The 22,942-nt window shown below is 38.7% G+C and overlaps 1 protein-coding gene across 2 annotated transcripts in view; it reads right to left on the minus strand.

Moving 5' to 3' along the window:
* The window catches only part of Dnajc13 (DnaJ heat shock protein family (Hsp40) member C13), a 116,810-nt gene that overhangs the window by 92,384 nt on the left and 1,484 nt on the right, over window positions 1-22,942 (minus strand). For both annotated transcript variants that reach the window (XR_007591197.1, XM_050139238.1), the window contains exon 2: window positions 9,694-9,774. Coding sequence is in view for 1 of the 2 variants with exons in the window: in XM_050139238.1 (XP_049995195.1) it covers window positions 9,694-9,761 (68 nt within the window). In the remaining variant the exon portion in view is untranslated. The remainder of the gene's footprint in view (window positions 1-9,693; window positions 9,775-22,942) is intronic.

Genomic DNA, 22,942 nt, shown 5'->3' on the forward strand with positions numbered 1-22,942 from the left:
CCACTGATGGAGGAAGGTCATTGGCTAATAAAGAAACTGGCTTGGCCCATTTTATTGGTTAGAACATAGGTGGGTGGAGTAAACAGAAGAGAATGCTGGGAGGAAGAGGAAGTGAGGTCAGAAGTAATGCAGCTCCTCTCAGAGCCAGACGCCTCAGACAGAGAGGCATGCTCCGCTCTCCCGGGCAGATGCACGCAATGAAGCTCCTCCGACCCAGGATGGAATCTTCCTGGTAAGCACACCTTGGGGTGCTTACACAGATTATTAGAAATGGGCTAGTCCAGGTGCGAGAATTAGCCTAGAAGAGGCTAGATAGAAATGGGTCAAGCAGTGTTTAAATGAATACAATTTGTGTGTTGTTATTTAGGGCATAAGCTAGCCAGGCGGCTGGGGTGCTGGGGACACAGCCCCGCCACCCTTATTGCAACAGACCACATTAAATCTGTAGATCATTTTGAGTAATACAATGTGGATTAGATTATTCCTTTATAGTATGAATATGTGTCACTGTGATTGGGTTAATAAAGAAGCTGAGTGGTCAATAGCTGGACAGGCAGAGGTTAGGCAGGACTTGCAAACAAAGAAAGAGAGAGAAGAGGGGGAGAAGTCTCAGAATAATGAGGAGACCTGGAGAAAAGGGCATGAACTTGCCATACTGAGAAAAGGTACCAAACCACATGGCAGAGTCTAGATAAGAAATAAGGGTTAATTTGAAATAATTTAAAAGAGTTAGCTAATAACATATCTGAGCTATTGCCCGAGCAATTATAATTAATAAATAGTCTCAGTGTGGTTATTTGACAGAATTAACCTTATAAAGGGAACTACTTGGATTCTTCCCCAAATTGTACATGATGCACCAATAATAACTGGGACCCATACATTTTAGACTGATGCAAATAAATCAGATAGGTTATAAATCAGAAGATGTAAGTAAGGTGGAACAAAGCCCTTATAATTCTGTCCAAAAGGCAGAATTATATGCTATTCTCATGGTACTACGGATTTTAAAGAACCTCTCAATATAGTTACTGATTCGCAATATGCAGAAAGAGTTGTCCTGCATATTGAAACCGATAAATTTATACCAGATGATACAGAGTTGACTTCATTATTCATACAGGTTCAAGATATAATCAGGAATAGGCTTTGTACCATATACATAACACATATCCGATTCCATATGGATCTGCCAGGTCCTCTAGCACAAGGTAATACCAAAATTGATTGGCCTCAGAATTTCATAAAAAAAAAAAAAATCATGTCAACAGCAAAGGTTTAAAGAAAGTTTTCTATTACATGGCAACAAGCTAAGGAGATTATAAAGCTACTTGCTCTTTCAATAACCAAACACCATTACCTGTACTCAAAGGAATGAGATCTGGCAAATGGATGTGTTCCACTTTACAGAATTTGAAAAAAATTTAAAATATGTACACAACACCATTGACATTTATTCAGGTTTTCAATGGGCAACTGCCTTGAGCTCAGAAAAAGGCTAATTCAGTAAACACGCATTTATTAGAAGTTATGGCCATCATGGGTATGCCTACACAAATAAAGACAGATAATCGTCTGGCATATGTAGCTAAGAAAATAAAATGATATTTTGTTTATTATAATATAAAAGCATATTACAGGTATACCAAACAATCCTACAGGTCAGACAGTTACAGAAAGATCAAATCGAACTATAAAGGGTATGCTAAACAGAAAGGGATGGAAAATACCCTCAGAAATAGATTGCATAGTGCTTTATTAACCTTGAATTTCTTAACGCTAATGAGAAAGGAACAACAGCAGTAGAGAGATATTGGATAACAGAAAGAACTTCTGAATTAAACCAGCTGGTATATTTCAAGGATGTCTTGACCTCACAATGGAAGCCAGGAGATGTGTTATGTTGGGGAAGGGGTTTTGCTTTTGTTTCCAAAGGAGAAGAAGAACTATGGCTACCATCAAAATTAATAAAGATTCTGTTTGAAAAAGAGAAGCCTCTTGAGAAAGAGAAATGACAGCTCATCCACAGGGGTGACACACATACATGTGGTAAGAAAACCTCATAAGGGTTGGGGCAGGGTTCTGTTCTTGTCTTTGCAGGAAAATACTCATCTTCAAAGAGTGGAGAGACCTTGGACATCAAGATGCCTAAAGATGAAGACATAGCTATCCAGAAAGAATCAACAAGCAAAGAGAAATCTGACTTATGATGCTGTATCATCTCCATGGTAAAATCTGAAAATTTGATCATCTGGACATGTATACATCTCTACTTAAAAAAAAAAACTGGCTTTGGAGTTGGACAATGGCTATCCTTATCTAAATCCAAGCACATTGTTAAAAGAAAAATTAAAAATTTATGTCTCATGTCAGCAATCATCTGGTATGCGACAGAAAGAAGATAGATTTTAAGGAAATACTTTACTTTTCTCCATGCCCACTTTGTCTAAATTGTATCTTTTGTTGAATATATGTCTATATGAATAATGTTTAAGTTTTCAATTATGAACAGTAGATTTTCCTGCAGTAATCTTTGAAGCTTCCAGGAAGATGGGGCCCCACAACAATGAATCCACCTGATTGATATGACGTCATGATGCTGATAGTGCTACTATGAGACTGGTTTTTGGGTGCCAGCTGCGGAAATGGCGCACCTTCTTAAAAAATTCTGGCCAGAACTCAAAATAAGAACTTCAAAAAACAAATAGACAAACAAACAAAAACCCTATCAACTACTCAGAGACCATTTGCAATCATACCAAACAGCAATCTTGAAATTTAACCATCATTTTACTTTTACAGGATCCCATAGAAAAACACTGCCCCCATGGCAGCAGGAAGCAATTCTAGAAAGTGACGTCCCCTCTCCCAACAAAGTTTGTCCTCACGGTTAGAGATACCATTTAGGGGTTGATTATTACTCACATAGGGTTGGGGGTTGGGGTGGAAATTATGTAGGCCTAAGATCAAACAACGGGGAAAGCTGAATGAGATAATAGTTACATTAGTGTGAACTTACACACACTAATAATAATAACAGAATAAATACTTGTCAGCTATTATATTTACAGTGGTATAGATTTTTGTACATTGATACAAGTTCAAATTATATTTGTTATTTCTGTTTACAATATTTGTACACCTATGCAAAGTTATTTTGTCATACTGTATGCATGCATGTTTCTACCTCTGTTTAAGACATTTTGTGCATTGATACAATTTTAGGATATATTTACCATATTGCATTATATACTTCTACCTCTGATCAAGATATTTATATACTGTTTACATTTTGAGGTCATTGTTCTCCTTACTGCACAGCTGTTTAAAGATTGTTTATTTTTCTGATATGAAGTCTTAATCTTTAGGTTATATAGTTATTTAATATTATAGGTTAATAGTCATTCATATTTCTTAAGCTTTTAGTCAGACTATTTAGGTTCTTTAGATACACAGAGATTGTATTCTGCATAGATAGGTAACCTTCAACTACTTCAAAGATCTGTAGAACATGGCATTTAAATAACTTAAAGATTCTGAGACACGATTGCTCCTGGCAGCAGCGATCTATTCCTGAGAGAGTGTTGGGCACCAAAAGACACTCCAATTTGGGTTTGTCTTCTTGGCACAACTGGCCTTTGGGCAAGAAACTGCTCATGCCTCGACCACTGACAAAGTGCACAATGTCTGAACTGGACAAGCAGGATATAAGAAAAAAGACTGTGGCCAGGTAGTGGTGGCATACGCCTTTAATCCAAGCACTTGGGAGGCAAAGGCAGGCAGATCTCTGTGAGTTCAAGGCCAGCCTGGTCTACAAGAGCTAGTTCCAGGACAGGCACCAATAACTACAGAGAAACCCTGTCTCAAAAGAAAAAAAAAATTAGGCTTGCATNAAAAAAAAAAAAAAAAAAGAAAAAAGAAAGAAAAAAAGACTGGCAAATCTTTCCAAGACAGGGTAAAATGGTTTTTAAAAACTTCCTACCAAAAAAAAACCTTCCTACCTCTGAAAATGGCAGCCAGTTGTCTCTGTCAACTACTGCACATTTGCTCTTCCTGCCCACTCAAGTAATATTATCTCCCTTCTCAGGCCTTCGATAGGGTTGAAGATTAGATAGTAGTAGTTACCGTCCTCTTATGATTTAGCCATTTACAATACAAGATTTAGACTTCTTAGGATAGAATGCTTATTTAAACAGTTAGTATACATTCCTTGCTTAATATTGCTTATGCTGGTTGTAATTCTAATCTTATATTTGATCCCAGCAGGCCAATCTCACTCATGAACATCGATGCAAAAATTCTCAATAAAATACTGGCAAACTGAATCCAAGAACACATTAGAAAAATTATCCATTATGATCAAGCAGGGCTGGTTCAACATACGCAAATCTATCAATGTAATAGGTCCTTGGACTCCCCACAGGGCAGGGAACCCTGACTGCTCTTCGGGCTGACGAGAGAGAGGGAGTTGACTGGGGGAGGGGGAGGGAAATGGGAGGTGGTGGCGAGAAGGAGACAGAAATCTTAAATAAATAAATAAATAAATAAATAAATAAATAAATAAATAAAAACAAAGACAAAAAAATCTTATATTTGATATCTGTTCCTAGTGTATATAGTTTTGTATTGGGTTTGGAACTCTCTTATTTAAACAAAAGGGGAGGTGCTGTGGGAGTTCCTTTCACTCCTTCAGGCCAATAGCCTTTAATACCAGGCCACTTGGGAGTGGTCTCTTATACTATAAATACAGCTGTAGCCTGTGCTCGCTCTCTTACTTTCAGGCTGCTAGACTCTGTTCCTCTTCCCCATTCATGCAGAGGACTGTGACCTAGGACAGTGATCTGTGAGTTTCCCCTAAATAAATAACCTTTTATTATACGTAATTCTGAACTAGTGTGGGATTATTTTGTAACTTCCATCATCAAGACAGATTTTTCTATTCTTAGAAAAAGCTGTCTTTGTAGGGGAGAATTCTTCAGGGGGTAGAAAGGTATGATAGACAGTTTCTGTATGCCATCAACACTCACACTCGGTTTCCAAGGATCTGAGGCTAGGGTCCTTGCCATAGCATGCAAGTACTATGCAACACACAGTATTAAACTTTATTAAACATTATTAAACACACTTAGAACTTTATACATTCAGGATTTCTTCCACTTCCTACCAGGCACTGCGGCTACAGGAGGCACCAGGGCATAACTGTTATGCTCACCAACTCTGTGGTCACACTGTCTGCACTGAAATACTTCCTGGGCTACTCATCAACTATGGACCCTCTGATAATTAAGGAACAGTTTCTCCATTTGAAAGATGTGGGTAACATATGCTTAGCATATAAGAATCATAAGAAATAATGCATGTGAGGGCTTTGAAACTATGTGTCTGCCACATAAGCAAACAACCAATCCCTACTAGCAAATCCTATTGCTGTTTTTCTGCTAGAGGAATGAACATTAATTATTGGGGAAGGGGGGATTTTAAAATTCCAGGGCAATAAATTGATTATAATTTTAAGTTTTAAATATTCCTTTACTAATCATGACTGCTTCAGTAATTCATACTTTAAAAAAAAAACAAAACAGAATAAAAGGAGTGGGCAAGTCTGTCATCTGGTTATACCATCAGAATACTAAGTTTCTCATAAAAATCTACTTTACCTAAGAGAGCTCATTCTCATTAGAAGCTATAAGACCAGAGAAGAGAAACAACAGGTAAGACAAACTTCAACGCCATTCAATAACTCAGCAAGATGCCTTTCTCTCTTATAAAGGCGCCCCATGAAAAGGAGCATTTTTAAAGGTCTTGGTTCTGATACACAATCAATAGCCATAGTCTTTCTCAGATGAGAAGGAGCAAAAGTTTTGTACACTGTAAAATGTAAAGTTGCCAAAAAAGATGTGATCCAGTGCATACTTTCAAATTTCATATCACCTGGTAATGGCTTCAGAGAGCTATACAGACAGAACATGAGAATTCAGGATGGACTCATCTAAGGCTGAGCCTGGTAGCATCAAAGCTAGGATACAAGGAAAACAAGCCCTGTAGGAGCCCTCTGGTCACTAGAACCGGCACCCCTTCTCTTATCCAACTCTTATTCTAGAACATAAGCATAAAAATGTAGCAGCTTCATGGTCCTCAACCTCTCCCTCTCTCCCTTGCCTCTAATCATCGCAACTGTCTGCACTGTGGTGAACATCTGAACTTCACAGATCAATTGCAGATTTTCCTATCATACTGGGCTTAAAATCCTGTCTAGATACTAAAATCCCACTCAAAATTACAGTACCTGCTCTACTAACTAATACTGGAGTGACCCATAGACAGTCTGTACTTGTAAATTCCATCTAAAGAGAAAAAACAACGCATTACTTTGAAGTTTTCCACAACGAATCTGCACTTCCGCTTTAGCCAAACATCTGCACCTTCCTTCCGGCCTGAAGTGTCTTGCTTAAGCCAAAGAGGAAATCTTGTTTTCATGGAAGAAAAGTGCTTTTATTCCCTATAATCTCCCTTTGTTGCTCTCTAAAGAAACACGTAATTAAATTATGGATGGTCTGCCCCAGTGGGAAAAACAACAAGCACAGAAGAAAAGCTGCTGTGCAACAAGCACAGAAGAAAAGCTGCTGTGCCAGCCCAGGGGTCTGTCTATACACTTGCATCCGACAAGCCTATACTCATAGAAGCAGAACACAGCTGGACCTGAGGCATGGCGGAAACAGCGCAAAAGTACAACAATGGGTCACACGAATTTCCCTGGGTACAATCTGTGGGGTTATCTTTAAGGGAGCATGTGAAGAGAAAGGGAAGTATGTGTTCATTTCATCACTACAATCAGAAATTTCCCCAGATGGTAGATCTGGGATGGCAACTTGCATGAGTCTAGACTCTCTTAAAACAAGCCCCAATTTTAAAAAAAAAAAAAAAATCACATGTAGAATCTGTTGTATAAACACATTTAGAGAAATGTTCAACAACTAAAATAAAATTTTGAATGACATTTTTATTTTTTATTTTAACACTGTTGAAGAATACCTTAAAACTTGATTTGAATTGGTCAGAAAAGAAATATAGTAATGGATTTCAGTACTGCACAATGCATACAGCCAACTGAAGTCAGTATTTGAGAGAAGGGGATTCAAAGTAAAACACCCCTGCAAAGAGCATTATCTTCCGTTCCTAGATAAGGCAGTTAATACTGCCAAGGCAGCACTATGTCCCCAACAGACAGAAACTCGATGCAATAGCATTAAAACTCCAGCCACATTTTAGTAAAATTGACAACTCACTGAAAAATTGATATAGCAGTATAAGAAATAGAGAATACTCAACATAATACTGAAGTTACAGCCTCATGCCTGCCAATTTCAAAGGGTACAAAGCCACAGTAAATCAAATCAGCATGTTACTGACTTTAGCACAGACAGGCATCCCGGTCAAAGGAATCAAACTGAGAATTCACATTTAAGGTCAAAGGACTTTTGACAAGGGGGTCAAACAACTCAATGGGAAAAGAATGTTTTTTTTTTTTTTCAACAAGTGATTCAGGTCCAAGTAGATCTTCACATGCGGGCCCTCACTTCACACCACATCAAAGTTAACTCAAAACTAAAGTTATAAAAGTCATAGAAGGAAACACAGGAGTAAATCATAACAAACAGCACAAGTAACAACAACAACAAAAGACAAAAGCATGAGTTCATCAACACTGAAAATTGACAGCATCAAGACAACTGGAGGCATCCCGCAGAACTGCAACAATATGCTGCAGTCACTTGTCTGGTACAGAATTGGTGTTTAAAGAATTCCTACAGCTCAGCAATTAGAGAGACAACCTATTAAAAATGGGTGAATGATGTGAACAGACATTTCATCAAAGATTACAAATGCCCAAAAAGCACATGAAAACATAATCAAGCATTCCACTGTTTCTCAGAAGTTAGACGTGGAGTCACCATAAACCCCAGCAATTCCACTTCTTGGAAATACTGACTCATCCAAACCATATTTAGAATATTCATACAAGCTTTCCTCATAAGAGTAAAAAAGTGTAGACAACGCAAATGCCCACTAATTTAAGAACAAACAATCAAAATGTTGTACAATCATGAAACCAGCTATGATTTGGCAGTAAATAGTACTGATACATGCTATTAACATACAGAAGAACCCTGAAACATTAATTGGAAGAACAACTACAAAAGACCACATTTTAAGCAGTTTGGTTTCTACGAGATCCTCCAAACAGACAAACCCAACATCACTCAGTAAGTAAGTGCCTGGCAGACAGTCGTTTCTAAAGAAAATAGTTTTTTTAAGTGTGCTCTAACGATAGTGGTAACACATCATCATTTTACATATACTAGAAAAATTCAATGAATTATATATTTTCTTTGTAAGGGTGAGTTTTATTATAAAATATGTTACTGCTGTTAGAAAAACATTATGTTTCCATGTGTGAATGGAGGGAAGGGAACTGGGCAAAGAAAACAGAAACGACTTTACTGTTACAGAATAAATGGGATTCTCTTAAGCATTAGTCATCATTTTCTAGAAGCACTGAAAATTCTAGAGGCTCACATTACCGACAAGCTCACAAAGCAGCAAGCATCACAGTGAACCTCCCCCCACAGAAATGAAGTATCAGTGTATAGTAAACAAACTATAAACAGGAGCTACATATGATAATCAGAGCAATCTACTACTCAAAAAAAAATCAGATAATCAAGTCCAATCAAAGAACTAGAGGTTAACACTACTTTGTGCACAGCAACTTAACTTTGCTCGGTGAAACACAGGCAAGTATTCTACAGGGTAATAATCATGCTCACTACATAAGCTCACAAAGCAAGATACTAACAAAAACACAAGTCTAAGCAATCAAATCTTTCAAAATTAGTCAGTTTGCTAAGGTAAGTCAGAACACTAGTGCTCAAATGTTGAACTAACCTAAGAGGCCACCATACCATCAACCAAAGAAATGATAAGTGAGGAATATGAACAAAAACTATGCATGTGTGTTGTGTTACTCATGACCCAACATAGAAGACTGTGGTCACCTGTCTGTCAAGGTTAGACACAGTCTCACTGTTCAATGCTTCTCAGAATGACCTCTTCTTTAACAGTCCAGTTTCATGCACTGAATACTCAATGTACTACAGGCAAAATTTCAAAGCCTTCATTCACTCCACATCACTTCATTTAATCTTTACAATAACCTATAGGGAAGAAATCTATCCTATAGGAAGGGAACACAAAGACATCTTGGTCTGAATAAAACAAATACAAACATGAAATGCCATCATTTCCACTCAAGAAAAAAATGCAACTAAAAAATTCATTCTTAAATAATTAAATACAGTCTTTAAAACAGCTCCAAATCTCAATAGAAGCAAATGATTGAATAAGCTAGACTCTGAGTAATAAAGTTGGCAACACTGTAGCATAAACTGGACATGATAGCAACCCTTTCTCTTGTTACTTTTCAATTTTTTAAAAAAGAAAGATCTAGAAAGATCAAAAGAAATAGGGACACAATTCCTTTCCATGTGACCTATGTGTTTAAAATGTGCACACAGCTTCCCAGAAAAGAAAGTTCAACAGTACCGCTGGGCTGTGCCACTCTATGAAAGATCCTGACACTGCGTTTAAAGGATACTTTATGAAGTTCAGAAGTGTAAAGCAAAGGATACTTACTTTCCCCTCCATGAGTGCTTGGTTGTGTAGAAACATGCCAGATCCTTATTTTCCCTAATTATGTTCATTTTGTGCTGAAACCTGGAAGACAAACGAATGGATTCCCTTAATACAGTGTTATACAATGTTAATTTTTCCTGAATCACAGTAAGGGACAGTATCTCTCTGTTCCCTAGCTCTGCATTGCCACAAAGTATTTAAGGACATGAGCCGATCAATGCTGTGTTCAGTACCATATCATGATTGCATCCTCAACTACTATTTTTTCCCTAGAACCACCGGTCTGCGTTGCTTAAAGACGAGCTGTCCTCAATCAACATCCTGAGTACAAGGAAATCTAGTATAAGTTTTCAGATGAGAAAATTAATCTTTACCTCTAATACTTTTAAACAGTGCCTTGGCACATCGTGAGCACCTAAAATTAATTATCAAGAGTCAAATCAATTACAGAAAGTTTCTGTTGCACAGCTAAGGGCTGGCCACATTGCTGTCCCTTAGTACTTTAGGGAGCAGTATTAACTAAGAATTTACAAATAAGAAACTCTCTAAATTAGGAAAGTAGTACATGTCACAATAAGAAATACAAAATGCTCATAAGATACCTTTCATCCTAAAATATACCAATATACACTGCATCCTCCCTTTTTATATTTACAAAAAAGAAAGAGAAGGGGAGAGAAGAGGAGAGAGGAGAAGAGGGGAGGAGAGGGGAGGGGGAGGGAAGAGGAGGGGAGGGGAGAGAAGGGGAGAGGAGGGGAGGGGAGGAAACTGGACTGAGTATAATAGCGAACACCTTTGATCTCAGCACTCAGGAAGCAGAGGCAGGCAGACCTCTGTGAGTTCCAGGATAGCCAGAGCTACACAGTGAGGCCCTATCTCAAAACAAACAACCCACCCTAAGATCACCATGCACCTCTACAGAATAATCTTTCTCCATAAAATTAAATATTGAGAAAATATTTAAGACTAGACAGTATTCCACTTCCTGACCATGCTAGAACAGTACTATGCAAAGAGCATCTATCTGTAAACTTTATTACCAGACTATATCAAGGCAATAAAGAGATTGAAGATGAGCATTCACAGACTTTTATGGCAGTCTGATTAGTAGAATCCTCGGCTGGACAGAGCAAAAGCAGATAAGGGTTGCTGGGTTTGTGACGCACTGCAGTGAGAATAAAGCTGTGCAGTATCTACTGACTGTAGCCTAGCAATACACAAAACCCAGAAATAACTTATTTTATGGAAGTAAAAAACCAAAAAACAAAAATAAAACACTTAAATTCTTTAAGTAACTTTGAAAGACAGGATTTGTGTGACTATTAATGAAAAGTTGGTGATCTTCTGAAGATACAGCAAAACTTACACAAAAAACTAAGGAAGAATGTGGGACCTGGTTTCTCAGCTGTGAAGTGGCCTCTTCTCCCTGGCCTTACTAGAAACGCCTGCTAAAACTTACTGAAAGATACTTCACCAAAGTGTAAATAATTCAAATGGAACAATAGGAATTACAGCTTGCTTAAACTTGCTTTACTTCTGTTTACATACTTCAACTCCCTTTTGAAATTAATTCACAGGCCATAAATTCACCATCTTAAGTACATGATTCTGTTTGGTCTATGCATAAACCTTCTACAGCCATCACCAACTCAAAAATCTTTTCATCACCCCAAGACACCAGCTGTCACTGGGCGTGGTGGTACAAACCTTTAATCCCAGCACTCAGGAAGCAAGACAGATCTCTTGAGTTTGAGGCCAGCCTAGTCTACAGGCCCATTGCTCAGCAGGGTGACATTAACCTTCCTAAATTTTCAAGTTTATTTATACTCTCAGGAAAATCTCTGGTAATTTTTTTTAACACACTTTATCCAATGAGTAGTACATGGCCTGAAAACTGAATTAACTCAGACTACTATCATTCTTCTAAACAAACTCACAAAATGCAGTATCAATTCACACAAAGCAGAAAATACAAGAAATACAGCTAGATATGGTGACGAATGAGTATAATACCAGCACTTAGGAAGTTGAGGCAGGAGTATCACCATAATGAGGCTAGCTTGGGCTGGTTCCGAGCCAAGCTTTAGGAAAAGAGAGGCGAAGAAGATGTGTTGACAGTGTACCATCCAGGGAAGAACTAGAAAAACTTCAAACGAACCACAGAAAAAGTGTGGCAGCAAGTCGGGAATGCTTGGAGCAGTGGTCAGGTGATATACCTTGGCAGCTATGGCACAGATCCCAGAACTACTGGTCCATGTACTACATCAGCATACATCTACCACCAAGGTAAGAACGGTAAATTTAAAGAAATACTACTTACTGCCAAAGGCAGACATAGGTACCACTCACTGGATGTATGACCTTGAACAAATTTCTTAGTTTCTCTGAGTTACAGTCACCTATAAAATAGGGATTGAATATCTGTCCAAAGAGTGGGATGGACTAAAGGAGACAACTTAGTTAAGTAATTAACTCAGAACAAAGACTCAGGAATGAATATTAACTAGCAACTATCATTCTTTAAATATACCACTCCAGATACACAAATTCTTTTGTTCATTGTTTGATTCTCAAGACAGGGTTTTCTCTGTATAACAGCTCTGGCTATCCTGGAACTCTTTCTGTAGACCAGGATGGCCTCAACTCACAGAGATCCTCCAGCTGGGTCTCTGTGATCCCTCCCAAGTGCTGGGAATAAAGGCAAGTGCCACCACTGCCCACAATCTCCCGTGCATTTCTATTCCCCTTTTATTTCCAAGTATGCGTTTGGGCATGGGGGGGTGATATCACATGATCCCCCTATATCTTTTGGTGGTGATATTTTGTTTGTGCTATAACAAATAAAGCTTGTCTGGAGATCAGAGTGTGGAGCTAGCACTAGTTAACCACAAAGGCCAGGCAGTGGTGACCATGCCTTTAATCCCAGCACCTGGGAGGAGGAAACATGAAATGATATGGCTAGGCCCAAGGAGGAAGTGATAAGGCAGGGTGGAAAAGGAGCTTGGCCCCTTTCTGGCTGAGAAGCTGGCGAGGTATGGGGTGGCTCTGGCTTGCTCCCTTGTCTCTCTGATCTTCAGCATTTACCCCAATATCCAACTCCACGTTTTTATTATTAAGACCAACTAGAATTCGCACTACATCTTCTATTAATACCAACCTTCTATAATTCAATGTAGAGCAACTCAACCTACCTGCTGTGTCAGTTAACTATGGTCTGAAAATGCTAAGTAGAAACTTTCAGAAACAATTTAAAGTTTTCTACTGCATACTGTCCCAGTCATGTGATGAGATCTAACTCCCTCTGCTCCACTGTGCATGCTTCTGAGGACATTAGTCACCTGGTAGCCTCTTATAATCAGACTGCTTGTCACGGTGTGGCACTATGTTGTTAGCGTGCGCTTATTTTACTTCACAATGGACCCAACACCAAGGAGTAGAGATGCTGGCAACGTGGACATACATGTGAGTTCCCTCCAGTGAACGAGTAATGTTCTCAATAAGGAAAGGAAGTGTGCACATTAAGGATGCTAATATCCATGATGAAAAGAATACTTCCTCCCATGGACTGTGAAGGAAAAATCATGAGTTTTGCAGTCATATCAATTTCAAAAGCTGCGGCCACACTGATACGTGATTAGCTGAGGTGAAAAAGGTATTTTGTGTGTGTGTGTGTGCGTGTGTGTGTGTAAAACACAGCAAACAGAGTTCAGCACTACCAGTTGGTTTACAATTCACTGGGTATCTGGGAACCTATTCCCAATAGATGAAGGACTTACTGTGTATCGCCTAGAATTTCTAACTTCAAAAGACCTGGGTTCTGTTGACTTCATCAGCACTCACAATTTTTACTTAACCACTTGTGAACTTTTGAGAAAGAAAGAAAGAAAGAAAGAAAGAAAGAAAGAAAGAAAGAAAGAAAGAAAGAAAGAAAGAAAGAAAATTCATGAATAAACTTAATGTCCCATCATTATCTCTTCTCTATTTTTAATAAGCTCTAAGGAGTTTAAATATAATTGCTAATGGACAAAAACACTTAAGCAGCCATTATTCTTTATTATTCATGAAGAAAACTGCAGACCTCCGGGTACAGAGAAGCATCAAGCAGGTAATGTCAGTAAGAGTCTCTTTTCACAGGCACAGCTTAAAAAGATGATAAATGGTAGAATGGGATTCTGTCCTGCCAGCCTTCACCCACTAGGTGGGCCACTTGCTAAAACTATCAACGAAGGCTGGGCAGTGGTGACTTATGCTTTTAATCTCAGCACTCAGGAGGCAGAGGCAGGAGGATCTCTGTGAGTTTTAGGCCAGCCAGGGCTACCTAGGGAAACATCATCCTGAAAAATCAAAACCAACAAAAAACAAAGCAAGACAAAAACTATCAGCTAAATTCATTCCTTCAAGAACGTTCCATTTCAAATGCCAAGATTTACACTTGCTTTTGATGAAGGAAAAGCATATTTGCATGCCACCCTTTAACTAAACTGTGCTCCACTAGCTGGCAGGTCGGCTTCAAAGGTTTCCACTCTATAGTTTGGTAGATCACTGCTGTAACTTCTTTGCAACATCTCAGGTTATTCTTTTTTTTTTTAATGTTTATTTATTTATTATGTATACAATATTCTGTCTGTGTGTGTGTGCAGGCCAGAAGAGGGCACCAGACCTCATTACAGATGGTTGTGAGCCACCATGTGGTTGCTGGGAATTGAACTCAGGACCTTTGGAAGAGCAGGCAATGCTCTTAACCACTGAGCCATCTCTCCAGCCCCTCAGGTTATTCTTTTGATAGAAATGTAATAAAGGTTAAAATGTCAAATTAAAATTCAGGCTTTGGCAGGCATGGCGGTATATGTTTATAATCCTGAAACTTGGGAGGCTGAGGTAGGAGAATGCATTTGAATAAGTAAAAAGACAAATATCAAGACTGCCTCAAAACAATACAAAATAAAAAGGGTAGGGGCTGGCCTCGGGGATAGCGAATACGGTCAACTATCACAGTGTTTGGCACGAGTCACTCTTTTCAATGAATTTCATGCTTTGTGCTTTCGAATAACAGTCTTGCATTTTCATATATTACTGATAGTAATGCTGGTACCCATTTACAATCATTTATGAATAAAATTATAGTGATCTTGAGGAGATACATGGCTTTGATGTGACACATAGAAAAGAAGGGTGAAAAGGAGGGGAGGGAGGGGAGGGGAAAAAATCTGAGTCCAGTGAGCAGAGCCCTACATCAAGCTGACACTGAAGCGAGCTGCACAGACATGGCCTGAAGCAGACTACAACCAAACTGTAGTAAAAAAGGCTGCGTGCACAGTAAATTAAGCACATATGCCTGGCTTGTGTTAAATAAATTCAAAAGACTTGATAGCTAAGGATGAACAAAAACACTAAAAAATTAAAAAAAATGAACATAGGAATTGGAGTAAGCAGGTTTTTCATCTGTTAAAAGCATACATTTTCAGCCGCACGCCATTAATCCCAGCACTTCGGAGGCAGAAGAAGATCTCTGAGAGTTCAAGGCCAGTTTGGTCTACAGAGCTACACAGAGCAAAGTTCCAAGTCAGCTAGGGCAGTTACACAGAGAAACCCTATCTCGAAACAAAACAACAACAAAAGTGTACATTTTACACAACTATCTGAAAGTATTTTATTTATTTATTTATTTATTTATTTATTTATTTATTTATTTATTTAGTATGTGTGTATGTATACAGTATTCTGTCTGTGTGTATGCCTGCAGGCCAGAAGAGGGCACCAGACCCCTTTACAGATGGTTGTGAGCCACCATGTGGTTGCTGGGAATTGAACTCAGGACCTTTGGAAGAGCAGGCAATGCTCTTAACCTGAAATGCTCCAGCCCCTGAAAGTAATTCTTATATAAATATGACAATTTGGAATATCGGGAAGAGACTAATTTTCTCATTTTGAGACTATGAAATCTAAGTGTAGAATTTGCTCTCAGGTAATGAATTAAAAGCATGACTTTGCTCTGAAATGCATCAAAAATTAAGATGGACTGACATATGGATAAAGACAGACAGAACTGTGATAAAGCGATGACAGAGGTTAAGATGCAGGAGGAAGGCATGCCAGAGTCTGATACAAAGTTCTTCCAACTTGGCCTACAGTGGCATGTTTACGGGACAATGCTGAGGAAAACTTGCAAGCAAGCCTTACTTTCCTGAAGAAGCTTTCCCACACTGGAGTCGCTGTTCACTGTTCCCTGTGAAAGCCATCTAACAGTGCAGACAGTGATAGCAACTTATCTCATGGGAACCACCACCTAGGCAGCAATTAACTAAAGGAGAATCCTTTTCACTAGTTCTTAAAAATCTAGTGTTCACAATCAGATTTGAAATCTATTTAAATTATACTACTAGCCTAGTACTGTTTCAAACAAAGGGTTAAAAAAATGGCTAGCAGAATATTAATTTTTACCCAGATTTAAAAGCTACACCTAAACTGTTTTGGATAAAATGTGCTGTGTCTGGATAAACCTGTCACCTGAACTTTAACCCTGTTTTCTTTCTGTTTTTAGTCAGGGTGCTGCCTTCAAATTCTTACAATCAGGTGATCCTCCAGCCTCAGTAACCCACAATAACTGGGACATAAAGTACTGTACCCAGGTCATTTTTTAAAAAAACTTTCTTTTTAATGTATGACTAAGTTTAAGTATTTTCTTTGGAAAGAACAAATAAATACTGTGTGTGTAATACCCTACAATAACCTTAAAATAGCAAGAAACAGATCACTATGGTTTCAGCATACCCCATTTAATGCCCCTTAACTTGAAGAGCTTAACCCCTAGAGAAAAATGCTGTCACAAAACAGGGAAGCAAACAGTAACATCTATGCTTGAATGACGATCATATACCCCAATAACTGTCCAGAAGTTACAGTGTGCTATTGTATTATTTGCCACGCCAGTATTAATAATCTCAGTTCTGTTTCATTCTTTCTTAAAATGTCAAAACATTTAGAAATTTCTTCATGAAGTGGGGGTGGTAATTAAAAGGCAACTCCTAAATCTGAAGATACTCTTAGTATGGTCTCAATGGAGGAGGACTGGGCTTATGTACCACAGCAGCTAACTGTGTGCCCAGGTGTGCAGACCAAAGCCAAAGCCAATCTCCAGAGTTGTTCATCAGGACCTTCTTTTTGTTTGTTTGTAGACAAGGTCTGTCAGTGGCCTGGAACCTACAGCTTACTCTAAGGTGGTCTTTGAGTGAGCCCAGGGGATCCACTGGTCCCACCTTCCCAGTACTGAGATTACAGATGCTACCATGCCTGGCTTTTTGAAATGGGTTCTGGGTATTGAACTTGGGATCTTATGCTGTGCTGAGATACCTTCCAATCTCATCACAACAGTTAATTTTATTGTCCTTCCTACTTCAATATAAATCAAATGCTGAGCTGAGAGATCTATTTTAATTATGCATATGTTGATTCCAACTGAGGCATCTTCCTATTTTAATCATACATATGTTGATTCCATCAGAGAGAACAGTTTTCATTTCTAGATAGATTTATCTATTATTTAAAATTTTAAATTTTTCATAGAAAATATATTGTGACTTTGCCCTTTCCAAAACTGAAAAATATTTAATCTATTCCATCTGAAAGAATATTCATCTTTTCAGAAATGTGTTCAATTCTTTTAAAATCTGTGCTGCTGATCATTTATATATTCTAATTCCTACATATTTTTCAGACTTTCTATTCTTCATTTCTATTTCATTGTATCTCAAAGAAGAATCTTGCTTGCTTTTGCAAGAACAACACACTCTGGATGATCAAGCTCTTCTTCAGCTCAGGTAGCAGACACTTCAAAGTTAAGCTCCACCATGGTAAGGAGGCCCTAGTCGGCAAGGGAGATCTTTGATGGCTATGTTTTAACTTGCTTTCCCTTTAACCCTGCAGCAAACATAGTCTGAGTTATGTTTTATAGTCAACACCCCATATCTAAGAAATAATATTAAAATATAGGCAGTTTATGTGGCAAAAATTTCTCTTTCACCCAATACTAACTACCAGGAACAGCTTCTACCTTCCCACAGGGTTATAACCCACAGAATTACCTTTAAAGAAGAATATTCTAGTTTTAAAAATTAAGCAAGTGACTTAAAGGTTTGGGGGAAATGTAGCTAATCTGCTTTAAGATTTGATAAATACTCAAAATACATTCTGAATTGTGACTACAAGTTTGAGGGTAAGGGGAATCTACAGGAAAAATACCAAAGGAACACAAATCAGAAACGCCTGTAAAAGTCCAACTTTCAGTAAAGTTGGTATAGAATTTTGGATCTATGAAAGAAATCCTGGTCCATGCAAACCTTAGTTGTTCTTTAAGTTTGATAACTATGATTAAAGGCAGAGCACGAGAGTAATTACTACAGACTGTTTTAGGAGTTTTGTTTCCTATCTGTTAGTCAAATACAAACCAGTGCTCAGGATGTGGGCGAAATACATGAGCTGCTCAGGTGGTGTGGTCTACCAAAGGAAACATGGCAAAACCCATTGCTTTTGACCCTGTTTTAGAAATCATATTTCTTCATAAGCAGTCCAAAGGTTCAGTATGTGGGTTGTTGAATAAAGTTAAAGCACACGGATATAACTGTGCATAAGTATGCCAAACTGGATGCACCTTTTCACAAGTAATTGTGTTTTAAGTCACTGAAAACGACAATAACCATGCCCTGGCTTCAGCTAGTTGCTAAAAGGATATTCCCTAAATCAGTGACTCTCTGGGGAGTTCCCATGACTATGAATCAGTGTCTGTAACAAGAGGGGGATTATGGACTGGCATGCACTCAGCAAAAGTACACTGCTCCAGAAGGAAAACATGCTTAAAATACTGAATAAATTTTGAACTAGGGGCTGGAGAAATGGCTCAGTGGTTAAGAGCATGAACTGATTGTCCAGAAGACCTTACTGAGTTCAGCTTTACACACCCACATCAAGGGACTCACAACAGCCTAAAACCCCAAATCCAGGGCATCTAACGCTCTCTCTGGCCTCCAGGAACACTTCCAGTTAAGGACACAGAAACAGACACAGACACAAACAGACCAGAAAACCTGTCCTCAATGTCCAAGTGCTCATTTGCATAGAGGAAAACCTATTTATAATGAACTAGCCTCACAATCTAATTCAATTTCAATGTAAAACACAAAATATATTCTATTGGGCTTAATGTACACCAATTCCCAGCACAACAGCTACTATAAATTGAGAAACTATATTTACCTTGTTCAGTTCAGAAAACAAAGCTAACAGCAATTCCACTTGCAGTATTTGAGTCACCAAGATGACAAACGTGTACCCATCCACATTTCTGTCACAAACTGATTCTATGCAAAGGTGCACATCTCTGACAATTTCATTGTTTACTGTGGTGTGTGTGGTCATACTTATTTGTATATTGAAATGCATATGGTCAGTTCTGCAACAATGCCATTTTGATAATGTATTAATTTATCCCAACATGGCTGAAGCTACAGTTCAGGGACATGGTATCTGCCTAGAATATACTTAACACGCGGAGGAGTATGATTCCAATTTCACATCTGCTGCTTTCAAAAGCCACCAGGAAACATAAGATGAATGCAGAAAACATTTCAGCTCAGCAGAGCCACCGAGAAATTCTCAAAGCATGCACATGCACACCACAGATCAATGAACGACAGCTCATGTGAACACCATACAACTTCATTTCCTCCTTTCAAAACTTACAGTAACTCAATACCCCTCGCGATGCTCACTTCCATAGGCAGTTAACCAAGTGCCAGATACATGCCAACAGTGCTGCTTCCAAGCGCCACTGTTTTACATGTGCTACTTAAAGCTTCCCGTTTCTGTGATCCTAACCTGTTTCAGATAAATCCTGTTTTTATTCAATTTTACATAACAAAGTGAATTTTAGGAAAGCACATGGCCTTGTTATAGCAGAACTGACTATATTTCATCATAAATGCTTTTCAACTTTATATGCTACCAGACAGGTGTGGTTATTTTCTTAAATGTACAGCACGTTTTTATCATTTGTTGGCCAAATCAGTATCTTTCCTTTTATGGGTATTTTTTGGTATACTATCTAAAAATTAACATTCCAACAAATGTCTTCCTGTCTTCTAGAACTTTTCTAGGTTTATGTTGTACAATTAGGACTATGTTCTTGGAAATTTTGCCTGTAATAATAAATTAATACAATATGCCATAAAGCCAATTCTATTAATGTAGTTGATGGAGCTATCTTTTGGTTTCACGGAATATCTTTCTCCATCCTTTTATTTTTAACCTATCTTTCACAGAGGGAATCTTGCAGACTATACACCTAGTGTGGTATGTGCGTGTATACACATGTACACTTGCACATAGCAAATATATGTAGTCTATATACGTATATGCAAGCATGTTTGTATATATGTTTTATAGTATATATATATTTAAAATACACACTAGAACTCTAATAGAACTTTGACCATTCTACCTTTAAAGAAAATATTTCAGAGCATTTTCTATATCTCCTCATCCTTTGTATTATTGTCTAACCTTCTAATTTTACATGATACAAGTGAAATACACTCCTAATTTCCCTTACAAAATCTTACAGAACTTAAAAACTAATTTTTCCTTCTCTCTCTCTCTCTCTCTCTGTAGACTTAAGTTTTACCTATTAATGTGGAAAAAAAAAACTGTTGCTATTTCCAGACTCTTTGGGAGTGGGGGAGGGTGTTGAGACAGGGTTTCTCTGTGAGCCTTGGCTGTCCTAGAATTTGCTCTGTAGACCAGGCTGGTCTTGAACTCACAGAGAGACACCTGCCTCTGCCTCCTGAGTGCTGGTATTAAAGGTGTGTGCCACCACCGCCTGGCTATCCAAACTTTCTAACATTTATTGTTTCTAAATGTATGTGTATGTGTGTGCCTATCTGCAAGCAGATGTAGTCCTTGCTGAGCCCAGAGGAGGGATTTGGATCCTCTGGAGCTGGAGTTACAGGTGGTTGTGAGTAATTTTGCATGAGTACTGGAAAACAAACTCAGGTCTCCAAATAGAGCAACAAGTTCTGTTATCCACTGAGCCATCTCTCCAGCCCCTATTTGCAAACCTTTGGATGTATTTTCGATGTTTTAGTGACATAGAAGAGATATTTTGTGCTGCCATGCTTGGAGTTTGCTGTTTTTCTCAGCAGTGTCAAATAGGGAAGCCCACAGGCATTCCCCGTCTCTTTACTATGTTTTTCATTTCCAGGACTTCTGTTCAAGTCCTTCAGTTCCTGTGGTTTGAAATTACTCAGATCATCCAGCATCTGACCATGTTTTCTGCCTCAACCATTAACGGTCACTTGAAACTCCCTGCTGGATAGCACTATCTACCTACATCAATCTGAGTGTAGCTATGACAATTGCTCTCTTAGGAATTTCTTCCTCCCCGCCCCCTCCTTAGCTTTTCATACGCTTCTTGTTTCACTGGAAGCTGTACACATAAGAGTGGTGGAAACTAAGGTGGATAATTTTGTTATCAGAAATGAGTGTCCCCCTTCTTTGCCAGGCTGTGAGTGCAAAGGGTACATTAACCTAGTTAGGAGTTGAGCTGGCTTTAAGCCCTTGTGACAGTTAACTTCAGGGCACCACAGGCTTCATTCTTTTGCAGAACAATGTGTGTCTGTGGTGGGAGGTGATTTACCAGAGAAATCGGTCTGACCTTTGCGTTGTGCTTCATGTAACCTTGTGCTTTTCCCTGCAGTACTCTGTGATCAGGGTGACAGATTCAGACCGTTTACTGGCAGGAGATGGAGATGTAGTCTCTGTCCTGATTAAGTATCAGTCTGAATCCTATCCTGACCCTATTACGTCACAGGGTTAGGGTCAGGAATATGGCCTTCTTGAGTCTCCTGACTAACCCTCCCCTATAGATAGTCTTACTTTCTCCGTATTTGCCTAAGTGCGCGCTCTCTGTCTCTCTCTCTCGTGTGTGTGTGTGTGTGTGTGTGTGTGTTTGTAATATCGTCCCCACACATATATTAAACCTTGTTGTTTCAAAGAGAGCAATTTGGAGCAATTTCTTGACCTTTTAAAAGCTCTGCTGCTGTTCCCCTCCACTGGGTCTGAATAACAGACTCCAGTTTTCTAGGAGCGCACTCAGTGGATTTTGTGTATAATAAACAGCTTCTAGGTTGGCACATTCGCTTTCATCCATTTTTCAACCCTTCTGGCTGAACTCTTAACCACTGTCCGAAGGTCCTCCCCCAGCTTTCACCCTCCCTCTCCAACCCCTCCTTAAAGTCTGAGCTAATGGTTCACTATCTCCTTATTCTCTAAGCAGTCTGAAGTAATCAACTTGAAGTTAGTTTTTTTTTTCATTGCTGTAAAGATGTAAGTAAAGCTTTTAGTAGCAGAATCAAAGCTAAATGATATAAATGATTCCAGGATAGCAAAAGGCACGTTTAACAATTATTTTATATAAAAAGGAAGGCTTTAATGAAGCTGATGAAGGTGAAAAACACTAAAAAGTATCTCAAAACAACTGCACACCATGAAGATGTCTCAGGAGGTAAAGAGGCCTTCTGACAAGTCTAACAACCTGAGTTCAATCTTCCTGTGTATATGATGAAGGAGCCAACCATCACAGCTAACTCTCTGAGCCTGAGTTCAATCCCCAGGCTATACACAATGAAGAACAGAAGCACACATGCAAGTTGCCCTCTGACCTCTGCATGTGCATCATGGCACACAAACACACAAGTAAACAGAAACAATATTCTAAGTACAGAAAGAACGCCCTGGTATGCAGAAACTAAAAGAAAGCATAACCGACTAAGAACAGCACCTTAACCACTGCCCAACACTGGACATGGAGCAAAGCCTTAGCAGCAAATAAGACTGGGCTGCCAATTAGCTGTAAAACTTGTTTACACCTTGCTGGCTTTCGTCCCTCAGAGAAGCAGGGGAGAAGCCCATGCAACAGAAACCTCACATTCACCTGTGTAAATACAACTGCCCGAAGAACAGGGCCAACTTAGGTATAAGACGCCTTTTATTTCAATTCCAATTTACTAGGAACCAGATTCCACTATGAACCTTCCTCTGAAGTTTAAGAAGAGCAGATTATTACTGTCTACCTGGGCAACCATCATCTGTTTATCCGTAATAGAGATAAACTCTTGCAAATAAATCATGCAGTCCACCACTGTATAACGTTTTTTACCCATGGTATTCATATTTGAGTATATATGAATAAAAGTATTTT

This window comes from Alexandromys fortis, unplaced genomic scaffold (assembly GCF_014885135.2).
Source record: "Alexandromys fortis isolate MF-2015 unplaced genomic scaffold, M_Fortis_MF-2015_v1.1 scaffold_36, whole genome shotgun sequence".
NCBI classification, from domain to species: domain Eukaryota; kingdom Metazoa; phylum Chordata; class Mammalia; order Rodentia; family Cricetidae; genus Alexandromys; species Alexandromys fortis.